The sequence below is a fragment of the Tasmannia lanceolata genome, unplaced genomic scaffold (genome assembly GCF_043159265.1).
Source record: "Tasmannia lanceolata isolate RefF3 unplaced genomic scaffold, GAP_Taslan_0.1 ptg000024l, whole genome shotgun sequence".
Classification (NCBI taxonomy): Eukaryota; Viridiplantae; Streptophyta; class Magnoliopsida; order Canellales; family Winteraceae; genus Tasmannia; species Tasmannia lanceolata.
Genome location: NW_027518701.1, coordinates 6,067,129 through 6,080,917, shown reverse-complemented (window position 1 = coordinate 6,080,917; position 13,789 = coordinate 6,067,129). Strand labels below are relative to the sequence as shown.

At 38.4% G+C, this 13,789-nt stretch overlaps 1 protein-coding gene across 1 annotated transcript; it reads right to left on the bottom strand.

Annotated features, from left to right (window-relative positions):
* Positions 1-978: 978 nt before the first annotated feature.
* On the bottom strand, positions 979-12,336 carry LOC143857213 (multiple C2 domain and transmembrane region protein 7-like). Its single transcript, XM_077367629.1, has 5 exons — positions 12,197-12,336; positions 4,682-5,602; positions 4,207-4,396; positions 2,260-3,930; positions 979-1,559 (listed from the first exon to the last, which is right to left on the bottom strand). The coding sequence occupies exons 2-5, from the start codon at positions 5,550-5,552 to the stop codon at positions 1,268-1,270; spliced, it is 3,024 nt and encodes a 1,007-aa protein (XP_077223744.1). The 5' UTR covers positions 5,553-5,602; positions 12,197-12,336; the 3' UTR covers positions 979-1,267.
* Between the last annotated feature and the right edge of the window lie 1,453 nt (positions 12,337-13,789).

Below are 13,789 nucleotides of genomic sequence, written 5' to 3'. Positions count from 1 at the left end.
TTACTAGTAACCGATTAAATAATGTGGTGATTGGGAGAGATTCTCTCAATATCATTCGTTGGCTCAACGGGCCAGCTTCTTCCCTTTGGAGTTGATCCGATTTGATCATTTCTTTGATGAAATGCTTGATTGGATGGGTTGAAATGCTTGATTGGATGGGTTGCTGATCATTTCTGTTTAAGCATATTTTAAAGTTCTGCTAATTCGATGGCAGATGCTCTGGAGTTACCTTGGAGGATTTGGCGCTTTATGATTCTCTACCTTCTTGATGCCTTGCTCCTAGCATTTTCATGCGTTTTCCATTATTTTTTTTGTCTTACATTATTCCTTTTTCTCTTTATTTTGACCATCTCAGTTTTCCTATACATTGTCATTTCATAATTTTGAAATACACATTTGAATTATTAGGCAACTGCGGAAGTGTTTTCCTTATTTATTTTTCCTGGTTTGCTAATCCCTCTTTCCACTAGTAATAAAACTAAGAAAATAGGTGTTGCTGGCAAAATATTGGGGTGCCGACATCAGCAATTTCATTTCATAATGTCCTGCTAGGCAAGAATTTGTTTGAAAAGGTAAAACTTCTCCAAAATTTCTTAGTTTTCCATTTTCTTGGATGGTTTTTATTATTGAGGAATGCTTGATTCACAGCCGCCCCTGCAAAAAAACAGGAGCCAAGGGTGCCCCTATTGGTCAAATAACATTAAAGGCTGATTGTAATTTTCTATGCCATCTTTAATGCTATTTGACCGATAGGGGAGCACTTTGCTCCCGTTTTTTTGCAAAGGCGCCTGTGAATCTAGCATTCCTCTTTTATTTTGTGAATACCAAGCATGCTATTCATTTGTTGCAGTGGGGATGTGCCGTGTGCGGTCTCAACTTGGATATTTAGTTTTCCATTGGTTGATTACAAATGAAAAAAGCAACCTATACCACAGCAGTACAAATTTTATATAGAGGTACCTTCAATTTATAAAGACATCCCTCCAAATATGCCATAAATTCATCATTTCCTTCAAAATGGTGGACAAGAAAAAAAATTCCTAGGATAATTTTTTTTTGGGAGAAATGTTTTTCCTGCCATCCAAACAGGGGATAAAGAAAAGTTATTTTATAGTCCTCGCTCCCAAGTTTCCCCACTACTCTAATGAAAATGCAACAACAGAATTCATATAACAAAAAGAAATAACAAAAGCAAGTTCTCTACACATACCAACCGGAATTTCCCACCGGCCGGGAGCGACTCCACCGGAAAGTTTCCAACCCTTATTCACAACATACTATCTGTCCTCGCGGGCAACCGCCGGAAGAAATTTACCGGCACCGACGGGAGCCTGTGCCTGAACCTTGGGTGCCTCATCTGATAGAACCCCGCCACAACCGCAACCACCTGGAAAGATGTTACATACAACACCATTGCTGATATGACACAAAATATTACAAAGATAGTCGTGGCACGAGGGTCCCGCCAACTAAGTAATGCCTGGACCCGCTCCCCTTGGGTGGCCACATCCCCCACCACTGTTTGTATCCTCCCCGCCACGCTCCTCAGCCGATCATACCTATAATTAGCAAAACACCATTTAAAAACTCATTTCATTGGTTTGCCATTTAACATTCGGTTTAAAACTTTTACCGTGAAAAAAAATACTCTGTTTTAGATGTATCAAGGCAATGTATGCCGGTATGGATATTTTTTTCATGATAAATTAGTGTCTCCGAGTGGTTAGAGAGGGGTACGGCGAGTGGGCGAGTGGGCGTGCAGGAGAAGGAGAGAGATTTGAGAGGGTACTACTGAGATGAGGGTGAGAACTGGCTAAAAATCACGAAAAGGTCGATCTTATTTTGATTAGAGTTGTTTGTTTCCTGATTTTTAGCCACTTCTCACCATCTAGAGATGGTATGCTCAATTTTTTTTCTTATTCTTAGCCAATTCACCCTTTCTACCCCTCTCGCCAGTTGCAGACACTAGTTTATCATGAAAAAAAATTCATGATACCAAAATGTGCCCTTAATAAGAAAAAAAAAATCCTTCTTTTAGGAAAACGTCTTAAACTAAAACGCATTTTAAACATATCAAACATGTTTTTTTGGCCAACTTTTCAACTTTACCCCGCTATATTTTCTAAATGACAATTGTAAACGCAATTTTTTGTGTTTTCATTATTTTACCACGTTGTCTTGACCCAAGACCGTATTAAACTCGAATTTTTCCTGTCCCATATTTTTGCCGAATCACATTTTGCTATTTGCTATTCATACCTCATCCGAACAATCTCCGGGCTACGAGAAGTTGGAAATGTGTCAAATTCCTCATCAAGCTCATCAGGATGCACGGCCTCCGCATGCGAGATCTTCGTGTTCATATGAGGAGGATAACGAGGCCGATACCGATAATTCCACATCCCGATCAAGAACATATATAAAAACACTGTGGGGAGGATCAACTCCGGGAAGCACACGAGCATCACAAAGAGCACGTGCACGAGAACAGTGGTGACCGCATTTCTCCACGCACAAACATCTCCGAACCACTTCCCCACCACGAACACACTGGAAAACACCGACATTAGCCGGAAAAAGTTTGCCTTACTCCGGCGCATACTCCATGAGTGCGAATGCACATCGGTCATGTACTCTACTACCTCCTTCCGAAGTGGCGGCTCAGCCCGGCTTAGACGAGCGGCCACTATATTGACGGCATGGAAGCGGAGTAAGTCAAGCTGAACCACATTCAATGGCCGTATATAGTGCATTTTCGGCAAGAGTGGCCTACAGTATATGTACATCATGTTAACCAACGATGTACACGAAAACCGTATTGCCAAATGCAATTCCCCCATCTTCTTCACGCCCGAAGGGTGTAGAACTAATAAAGGATATGAATGTGTATAAACACGGCCAGTTTCAAGTGTTGAGAGGCGAATTCGAACCTTCCCAATCTTCATATCTTTGTTATGACTATCATTTGAGCCCTTCTCGCCAATCTGAGAGTTGTCAAATACGCCTATAGTGAGGACTGTGGCTGGATCATAGACCTCCCAAGTATATTGCTCATTATACTTTGGGCTTAGACTGTTGACAATGGTTCGAGTTCGTATCCATTTATGACCATATTTTGCTACACAATATGTATCAGAAGTACCCTTACCTTCTCTGGTTTTCATTGGGTGTAGACCCTCTGCACTTAGAACGCCGAGTTCTAAGATCCCAATTGATGGCTTCCATAGCTGTTTTGCTGTTGGGCGTAGATCACTACTGTGGTGTGTGGACTCGTCAAGAACGTGATAACCACCATCTAGACAGAGGCGGAGATGGAGCCGGCTGGAGAACTTATCTTTCTTCAACTGATCAACATCTATGGCCACTGGTTTTTCGAGGTGGAACCAACGTGTGTTGATCATCCGATCATCTGCTCGTTTATCTATTTGGTTCAATGGAATAATCACCCTCCCAATCAGCTCATCCTTATTGGGTCCAACACGGTCTTCTACCGATATAAACAGATGATCTTCAAATGGTTCGGCGGCAACTAATAACAGATCTTCATTCCATAGTGGGCTCTGTGTCCTGGACTGGACTGTTTTTGTTTTCAGTGTCTGATTTCCAATTTGCACCTTCACATACACGTCTGGGAAACGGGTTTTATCTGTCGTAACCAGGTCTTGTGCCTCTATGACATTGACGCGAACATACCATAGCCGTGGAGCATGGTAGACCTTCGAACGTATGTGGGTGGCAGAGGAATCATGAGCGGTAGCGGCATCTGAATGCCAAGCTTCTGGGAATGCCTCATCAGCTTGGGTACCAATCCAGACAGCCAGCATCAGTTCTCCTCTAGTCTTATCCCCCTTCTTGTCCTCAAGCCGGTACCATTCCGGCGCCAGAGGACTATCCGGTGGAACACGAGTTGGAACATCATTGAGGTCAAACCTGTTGAAGTATAAATGATTAAATAACGCAAACTCTAAAGGCTTAAGCTTTTGGAGTGATTGGTTGTTTCACATGGTATCAGAGCTATTGCCTTGACGGCATGTCCTGATCAGTTCGAAACCCAAAAACACCTTGATATTAAAAATCCACGTGTAAGGTCAACCCAAAAGAGGGGCCACATGTGAGGCGGTGAGGGTGAGTGTTGAAGTATAGATGATTAAATAATGCCAACTCTAATAGCTTAAGCTTTTGAAGTAATTGGTTGTTTCACAAAACCTGACGAAGCCGACAAAATCATCTTTGACAAGGTCTTTATCCTTGACCACGACTTCAAGGACCGACGATTGCATCCGGTCCCTTGAGAAGGCGAACACATCATTCCACACGGGATCTTGCTTCTTCTCGAAATGCTTTGTCACACCTTTGTAGTTCCCAACCTTCACCTCCACGTATGGATCGAGACTCCCTGTTATTGATGTATAAATGACTAAATAACACTAACAACTTAAGCTTTCGAAGTAATTGGTTGTTGGTATCAGAGCGATTGCCTAACGGCAGGTCCTTGCTTCAAAACCGAGCAACTCCCTGGTATTAAAAATCCACATGTACAGCCAAGCCAAAAAGAGGGGCCTGTGTACGGCCAACTCAACAAAAGAGGGGCCACACGTGAGGGGGAGTATTGAAGTATAAATGATTAAATAACACTAACTCTTAACAGCTTAAGCTTTTGGAGTAATCTGTTGTTTCATACCTGTAATGTCCATTGCAGGGAGCTCACGTGCCTTCACAACTCGTACGAAAAGGAATTGCATCTGCTCCACAAGGTCATAAGTAGTGGCAGGCTTGTCTGCACGAATGACACGACCCCCTACAATCTGTCCACCTCCGAGGAACGGGCTAGTCTCTTTAAGTTCATAATCGGCCGGTTGCTGTGATGAAGCTGAAGAATACATGCGCACAATTTTCGGTGGCTCGGGTTTCATTTCACCGGCTGAGTATTTTATCGGTTGTTCATTCATCATGGACGAAGAATAATGTTGCTGCTGGTTCTGGTGCTGGTTGGGGAGGTTGTAGAAGGTGTGTTTTGACTCTGCCTTTTGGTCAGAAAATGTGGTTGGATTTGGATTCTGGGCTTGAGCCATTGATTGTGATTGGTCATGTAGTGGATTAGAAATCGGAAAGGGATCGATTGCCGGAAGTGGATTGGAGGAGGATTTCAAAGACGGGTCATCAGTGAGATATAGTTTAAGGCCAAGTTCTCCTTTTACGCGGGAGAAGATGCTGCGTCTTTCTACAGGGTAATGCAAGACAACAGCATCGGAATGGTGAACGAAAGAGGTACCACTGAGGCGGACCTTTCCAAGGAAGGATTTGGAATGTGTGGCTTTGACGTTGTTATAGACGTAGGCATCAAGGCTGAGGTTGGGAAGGTTGTTAGGGTCGGAGATGTTGAAGAAGAAGCTCTCATTCCAGACGGGGTTGAGATCTTTCTCTTTGATAGTGGTGCGGTACTTCTGGCCATCGAAGTGGAGCTCTACAAAGGCACTGGCAGAGCCCTCGCCATCTTTAGGCATGAGGTTGTGGGCACTCACCACCTCCACACCTAGCTTAAGGTTGTTCATGTTTGGTTTCTTTTTCTTGCTGGTTGGTGGTGTTGGTGAAGGGAGTTCAACTACCAGAATGAAAAAATATCAGCAAAGAAAAAACAGAGAATTGTAAATGGCTTAACCAGTCAGCATGCATTATACAAGGCAATCCAAGTACAACTAATGGTATCTCTCTAATACATACGAACACTTTCCAAGGCAGACAAAAATAAGATCAGCTTTGACTTACTAGCTACAAAAAAGAAACTTTATCTCATCAGATTTCACTGTTAGATTGGGTTCAAATAAACTGTTGGATCATCTTAGTGGCAGATTAGGCAAGTGGGCTAAATGAGGTAACCTAGCTAGATTAGGTAGATAGATTAAATTGGTAATCAGAAAGAGATAAGAATTACCTCATTTAATCCACTTGCGTAATCTGCCACAAAGATGATCCAATGGTTTATTTTAACCCAGTCCAACAATGAGATGTCACATATTCTAACACAAGATAGGGTAGTTCAAGAGAAATCAGGCATGATAGAATAAAACACAATGGAAAGCATTATTGAACATAATCACAACTGATCCATACATTTACACCCTGTTCGTTTTGGATTCGAAGAATTGATTTTGAATTCAAAACTGAATCATTGGACTCAAAATTGCGTTTAATTTTTAGTCCAATAATCATTCGACTCAAAACTCAATTCTCAGAATCCAGAACGAACAGGGCCTTTAGCTTTTGTATTTAATGGGCTTAATGGGCCAATACTCAAGATGCCGCGACAGTTTTGCACATCTTTAAAAGGAGATTGACAAGAAAGACGATCTGTCTTGCTGAGCAAAAATAAATATGACTTTGTAAGTTGTGTACATGACTTTGTGTAAACATGGCATATGTGCACTGTGGTTGGAATCATTTATCTGAAGGACAAATCACAGTAAGCCCTGTGGGTCCAGATCCGATGCCAAAGGTATCTTAAGTGTAAGATTGGGGTGTCCACAAACCAACGACTCAAACACATCTTAAAGGGCGTTTTTTGTCAAGCTTAATCAACTATCTAGAATCATCCGAAGAGGGTGGGACCAAGGGAAGAGGTTGGACTTGTGCTGGCCAACAATACTCGTGGACCCGATCACCGTAAACAGATAGTGGGCCCATCTCTATGATGATATTTTCATTCCGTTCCAAAAGTGTTTCTCCTTTAAAAATATCAATTTACTTTGATCAAACCATACTAATGAATCAAGTAAATAGGCGAGAAAACTGTGATTAGGAAAGAGAACAACAACAAATGCCTAGCCGCCAACTAGGAAGGCCAATCCAATAGTAGCCGACAACTATCAGCACTGTGACAATTAACAGACTCAATTTGAACATAAGACGATAGACAAGAAATGACACACATCTGCTATGGAGTGCAGAAGTGAAAGAAGATTTAACACTGAAAAATAAAAATGTAGCCCTGTAAAAACAAGAAGCAGGGAATGATTACACTTCAAAATCATAATCAACATGCAGCTAACCCATTTGAGTGGATAATTATAAAACTGTGTGGAATTGCAAACTTCTAACAGACTGGATGTCAAAACTCTAGACCAACAAAGAGCAACCCTAACAGTAGCATATGTCCAACTTACAGGCCAACTCAGTAACTGTTTCTTTAGTAGTTCTATAATAAGTAACAAGACAACTGAATTTTTCAAAAATATTCAAAGATTGTATGTATGTTGGAGATGCATGTCACCACTCATCAATGCACCTATCACAGTCAGATTTCTGTTTTTTTTTTGGGGTGTTGTTCTCATCTATGTTCCACAGATACAGGTAACAGTGTCGAAATCTGATATGAGTACCGGCTGTCGGATTCGGCTGACCTCAGAAAGAAGAATTCGTGGATTCACCAAAAAAAAATTTTAATCAATTCTAATTTTAATTATTTCCCATGATAATATAGTTATAATAAGTAATATATCAGGAATTTTAGTAGATGAATTAAATATTATATTTTATTTCCATTCTAATTTTAGGAAAACCTTCAAAAATAAAATTTGGGATCTTCTAGAGCTACTAGTTGGTGATTAGTTTGCCATTTCTTACATAATAAATTAGTGAACAAATACTGCACATCGAAGAGAAAAAGGATAGAAAGAAAAGAATTAAAAGAAGCTCAAGCTTGAATAATCTTTGATAAGAACATGAACAGGCAATGTATCATTGACTATTTCAGAAATAGTTACTTTTGAATCAGAAAAGGAGAAGAAATTTGCTTCAAAAGTTTTTAACTCAACGAAATAATGAGTAATTTAAAAAGTATCTACCAATTATTCCAAAAGCAAGGGGGTATCCAACATTTCCCAAAATCTATTTGATGCTTCTGCCACCTCAGAAGCAGTTAATAAATTGGGCAGGCAATTTTTAAATAAATCAAATAATGTCACCATTTAGGTAAGCTGGGTGTAGATCTCTTTATTTCATGTAATTTGGGGAGAATCCTTGATTCTCATAGATAATTACCTTGGTGACTGGTGCATTTAGAACTAGAAAACTTGGGAAAAGCACACGGTGAGGATAACAGTTAGGAATAGACAAAAGTCATATTCTCCAAATTTTACCATGATTTAAAAAGAAATAATTAAAGGGTGAATTTATCGGCTCTCTTAGTTACACAGAGTAACTGGTACTAAGAATCGAATCCAGAATTTTTCCTTGCACAGCCCAAAAAAAAATTGAGGATATGGAAGACACAGACCACATTACAGCTACTGGACTAAATGTTCAAAAAATTTACCAAGTATTTGCTAGGTAAAATTCCAAACAACAAGTGATGATGTCAATTGTTCTTGATACTAAATACATATTTTACTCAGGCACAGAAATGTGTAGTGGTGACAGACATGCATAGGAGATGTCAGAAACCATAGCAAATATGACAAAACTAGGTAAGGACACACACACACACACACGAGTCTGCGTGCGTGCGTCAGGGAAAAATATGAGTACAGGTTAAGGTTTTTCACTGATAGCCGTCGCAATTTGTGTCCTTCATGAGTTTCCGATGTGGAAAGGTTTTGGAAAATATGGTCCTAGCTACATGGCTAGATATTGATGTACAGAGATCCTCGGATGCCAAGGGCATCGATGAGTCCAAGGAAAAGTTCCAGATCACTGATGAATTTGGAAGGAATGGTTAAGATGTCTGAGGGGCTACTTTGAATTTCCAAACACAATCCGTATTGATTCAGGGATTAAGAAAATTAATCACTTGCTTTTGCTAAATACCAAATACTCTTTCAGAGTCACAGAACATTTTGCTCGGTGTTAGAGAAATGTTTGTATAAAGGACATGCTTCTGCACGTTCTAGTCCACAGGAGTGGTAAGATGGATACACAAACATAAGCAAACCAAGAGAGACTGGGAGAAGAGAAATTCAATATTGCAAAACCATTAGCTAACAAAATCCCAAAATTGTTCTACTTCAATTCAATTCTCTAAAATGTTCTCAACTCACTATGCCATAAAACGATTAAAGACACCAACACTTCCAAAAACTTGAATACAGTTCAAAACCCAAACTAAATCCACTATAACCTACGAAAAACATAAATGCATTACCACAATGGCCCAATCTAACCCCTTCTTGAGTCTGTTAGCCCAATTTACAAAACCTAAAGAACCATTACTTTATCTCCAAGCTAAAATCAACCGACTTTCTAATAAAGGAAAATGACACAAAACTATATGCAGAATAACAAAGGATTGAGATCATTAAGCTAAAGGAACAGAGAGGAGCTACTATATGCAGAATAGCACAAAGATTGAAATCGTTGAGTGAAAGGAAAAGAGAGGAGCATTAAAAAAACAATGCATGTCTTCCAGCCACAATTCCCTTCCGAGGAGCAGAGAGGCAAGAAAAAAGTAACAAAGTTGAGATTCAGAATTTATATTAGGGAGGTAAAAAATTTAAGGTGCCTGCCTGTGTTCCTAGATAAATTCCAGGTTACAAAAAGATCTCCTTTACACTACCTTGTTTAATACTGAAAACCCTCTCTTTATTTTAGACATTTTTATATTGGATGCTACAATTGCCAAACAGCTTCCAGTGGCTAATCAGGGATGTCTGAAATAAAGTGAAAGGAACTGAGTGCAGATATCATCTCCCTTTCTTTAATTCCTACATCCATGGTTTTAAATTTCGACACCGACACCGAAATGTACCGAAACTTACCAAATTCCGGCAATTTCAGGGCAAGGTTTTAATTTTCTATTCCTTTACCGAATTTCAGCCGAAATTAATTTCAAATGAAATTTCGGCCCAAAAAAATGACATTTCATGCGCCTTCACTGACTTTCGGCAGAAATTTCGGGATTTCAACAAAAATTTCGGTTTTGGTTACCCCCGCAATTTTGGCCAAAACCGAAATTTAAAACCTTGCCTACATCTATCTTACAGAGATTAGATGCATATGATTTCATCAAAGGCCAATATATCAAACAAGTATGATGGCCACTAAGAAGCTGACAGCAGGACGTGCACAAACTTGTCTCCACTGAATGGGGAAAGGACATAGAAAATTACCCATCATTTCACCTTTTACGATTAATGATCCTTATGTTGATGGTAGAAAATGCAGAAAGCAGAATAACAGACAAATATCTCATTTCATTTTTTCTTTATCTTTTTTTGAATAATAGATATCTCATTTATAGCAAAACAGTAAGCAGAACGATAAAAAACAGTGGGTGTAAGCAATTTCTCCTTAACTGTGCCAATGAAATTTCACAGAATGAGAAAGCAAATCATTGAATTAACAGAAATTTCAGCTTTCGCCTTTAAAAAAAAAACAGAATTTCAGCTTTCTAAGATAAACCCTCAAGTCTCTTTAATAGATATCTCATTTATAGCAAAACAGTAAGCAGAACGATAAAAAACAGAGCAAATGATAAATATACGTGTGTGTGTGTGTGTGTGTGTGTGTGTGTGTTATGTAGAAGCAATTTCTCCTTAACTGTGGCAATGAGAAAGTAAATCATTGAATTAACAGAAATTTCAGCTTTCGCCTTCCAAAAAAAAAAAAACAGAAATTTCAGCTTTCTAAGATAAACCCTTAAGTCTCTTTAACATAATTTCCTATAGGAAATTAAAAGCAGATAATTCATCATTCTCATTTCAAACTGTAAATATATCATGTTGCAAACAGAGAATGGTAATACAAAAAACGCAGCCTTGGACTTCAAATCTAAAACAGAAAATGTTAGAAACAGAGAATCAGTAGCAACTTCGCCTCTTCACCCTTTTTTTCGAAAAGCGTCTTCACCTTCTTTTTAAAATTTCTGGAAGAAATAAACAACTGAAAAAAGGGTAATGAAGACTCGGATATCTCAAGTCTACCATGAAATAAAAAGATCAGAAAGAGTTGCGCCTTTTCTCATCAAATTCATTACAAATCACATGAAATAAAAAGGAGAAAATCAACAGCCCAACCCCGCCAAAAAAAAGATCAGAAAGAGTTACGCAATTTTCTCATCAAATTCATTAAAAATCACATGAAATAAAAAGGAAAAAATCAACTGCACAAAATACAGAAAGAATTCATTTAATTATGTTATCCACTAAAAATGCGAGAGAAGCAATCAAAGATCTCATTCCTAGCTCTTCTAACTAGATTAAAAAAAATAAAAGAAAACAAAAATAGCATCTAGAAAGAAACAGAAAAGAAGCTGCATCATGTTTGGATTGCAAGAAAAAACATTTTCGCCTTGAAGTAGAGAAAGAAAAATTCAAAAATAAAAATAAGAAACGAAGAAAAAACAAAACAATTAAGCCCTGTTTGGATTGCAAGAAAAAACATTCCTGACGGAAAATTATTCGTTGGGAAAAAAAAAAAATTAAGAATTTATAGAGAAATGATATGTCTATGCTTAATTGAAGTTCACTCTAAATAAAAATTGAATAGGATTGGTTTAAGACTTGAGTTATATTTTTTCATGTGTAGAAAAAGTAAGAAATTATATAAAAAAAATCCCTTCCCAAACTTTTCCGAAAGATTCCTGAATTTTTATGTGTAGAAAAAGTAAGAAATTATTAAAAAAAATTCCCTTTCCAAACTTTTTGGATATTCCTGGATTTTTATGCTTAGAAAAAGTAAGAAATTAAAAAAAAAATCCCCTTTCCAAACTTTTCCAGAAGATTCCTGGAATCCAAACAGGAAGAAAGTTAAAAATTAAAAATTAAAAAAAATTAAAAAAAAAATTAGGAAGAACAGCTTAGAGATCTCATCATTTCCAACTAATTCCACAACAGCACAAAATCAAGACCAAAGAAAAACTGATTTTTTTAGTTTCATTTAACCTTTTCTTAGCTACAGCCCCTGGTTTTAACTCTTTCCTTCAGATCAAGAGCTCATAAAAATAAAAAATTTTCACTAATTTCTTTGATCTTTGCGTGTTTCATAGGATCTCAGCCAGATAAAACAAAAAACATAGAATCGACCACTACATCAAAAACTAGAGAGAAACAAAACTGAAGAAGATAAAGAGAAAAAGCATCACTAAGTTTCAGCTAATTTCTTTGATCTTTTCTCGATTCATCGGTTTTGCAGAGAATCGAATCGGTTACTAAATGAAGAACTAAAGAGAAAGAAAACTGAGAAAGATAAAGAGAAAAATCATCACCTTGTTTTAGCTAATTAGAGCTGAAATCTGTCATGGATGAGAAAATAAAAAGAAAATGAAACCCTAGAAATGATTCGAGAGAGAGAGACAGAGATAGGGAGGGAGAAATCTGTTTTTATAGTCGTTCCGTAGAGAACGAGGTTTTTGCAAAATTTAATTTTAAATACATAAAGAAGGATAAAATGAAGGGAAATGATATTCCCTCCCCCCCCTAAATGGATAAAATCCCCCGATTTAACGGTTTCTGTGAGAATGGTTGATTGCTTGAGAATAAATTCACCCCCCTTTAACGTTTTTCTTGGCCTTTAAAACCTAACGGATAACGTTACAGGGGGGGATTTTATCCGTCAGCGGGGGGCGGGGGGGGAATATCACTTCCCTAGACACCGAAACTTCAAACCCTGTCCAACGTTACAGAAGAAATTAAAGATAAGTAGTTGAAATGACGGATTTCACGTTGGTTCTTTCCTAGAATAACGGAAATGCCACCCAAATGTTTTAAGACAGAATTTATTAGATACGATAGAATGGGTGACAAGGATCCGTACAACCAGTGGGACCCACTGACGGAGTGACGGGGAAATGGCATTTATTAGGAAAGTGTTATATTCGCTCCTTTTCTTACTTGAGCCAGCCCCTCTAGTCTCTAGTGTATTTATCAGTCCATGGTTTTAAATTTCGGTTTGGGTACATATCTTGATGTTGTCCGGAACCAAAATTTCGGATGAAATGCTGAAATTTCGGCCGAATTCCGGTATGGTGATACGAAATCTTGAATTTTTGGGCCAAACTTTCAGTAATTTCGGTCGAAATTCAGTAAGAAAATAAAAAGAACCCATTTTATTGAAATTTCATAAATTTAGGTTTTGGTACGTTTCGGCTTCGGTGTTGACGGCTAGGATCGTTTTTTTATAACTGCCCTTTTACACCAAATGGGGCTGTCCCAAGTAAAGAAGATGCGAATATTTCATTTTCCCATTTCTTCATCTAATTTTACTTTTGTGGACCAACTGTTGACGGCTAGGATCGTTTGGTTTAATCTTTCCAGTGAGTGGACTTCTCAATTTAGGTTTCGTCCAGGACACGATATTCATTAGATAAGATAGAGTGACTAGGATCCATACATCCAATGGGACCCACTGGGAAAATCCTTTTCTTAGTTCAATATTTCATTTTTCGAGCAATAATGAACGGTCAGGATCGTTTGGTTTAATATTTCCATTGGGTGGGCTTGTCAAAACATGACCACAAGTTGGACGGTCACGATCAGTTCCTATGAGCCTTCTGTGCGGTGAAGATGCATTTACACAATTTTATTTGGGGGTAGTACCGTCTTTTGTGGGAAATCTGGTTGATTAATGTTTTTTGGGGAAATTATTAGATAAAGATAAGGAGATTTTAGTAATTTGCCAGGAATAAGTCTCTCAGTCTCTAATGATTTTGATTGCCCGGGGGGGGGGGATGTTATCAGCACTACTGTATTTTGATGAGGGCACTCCTCACTTTATTAAAAGTACGGTATGGGCCTATGGCCAACACCATAGGATGATCCAAACCGTCCATTAGATGGGTCGCAGCCTAAATAGATTGTGC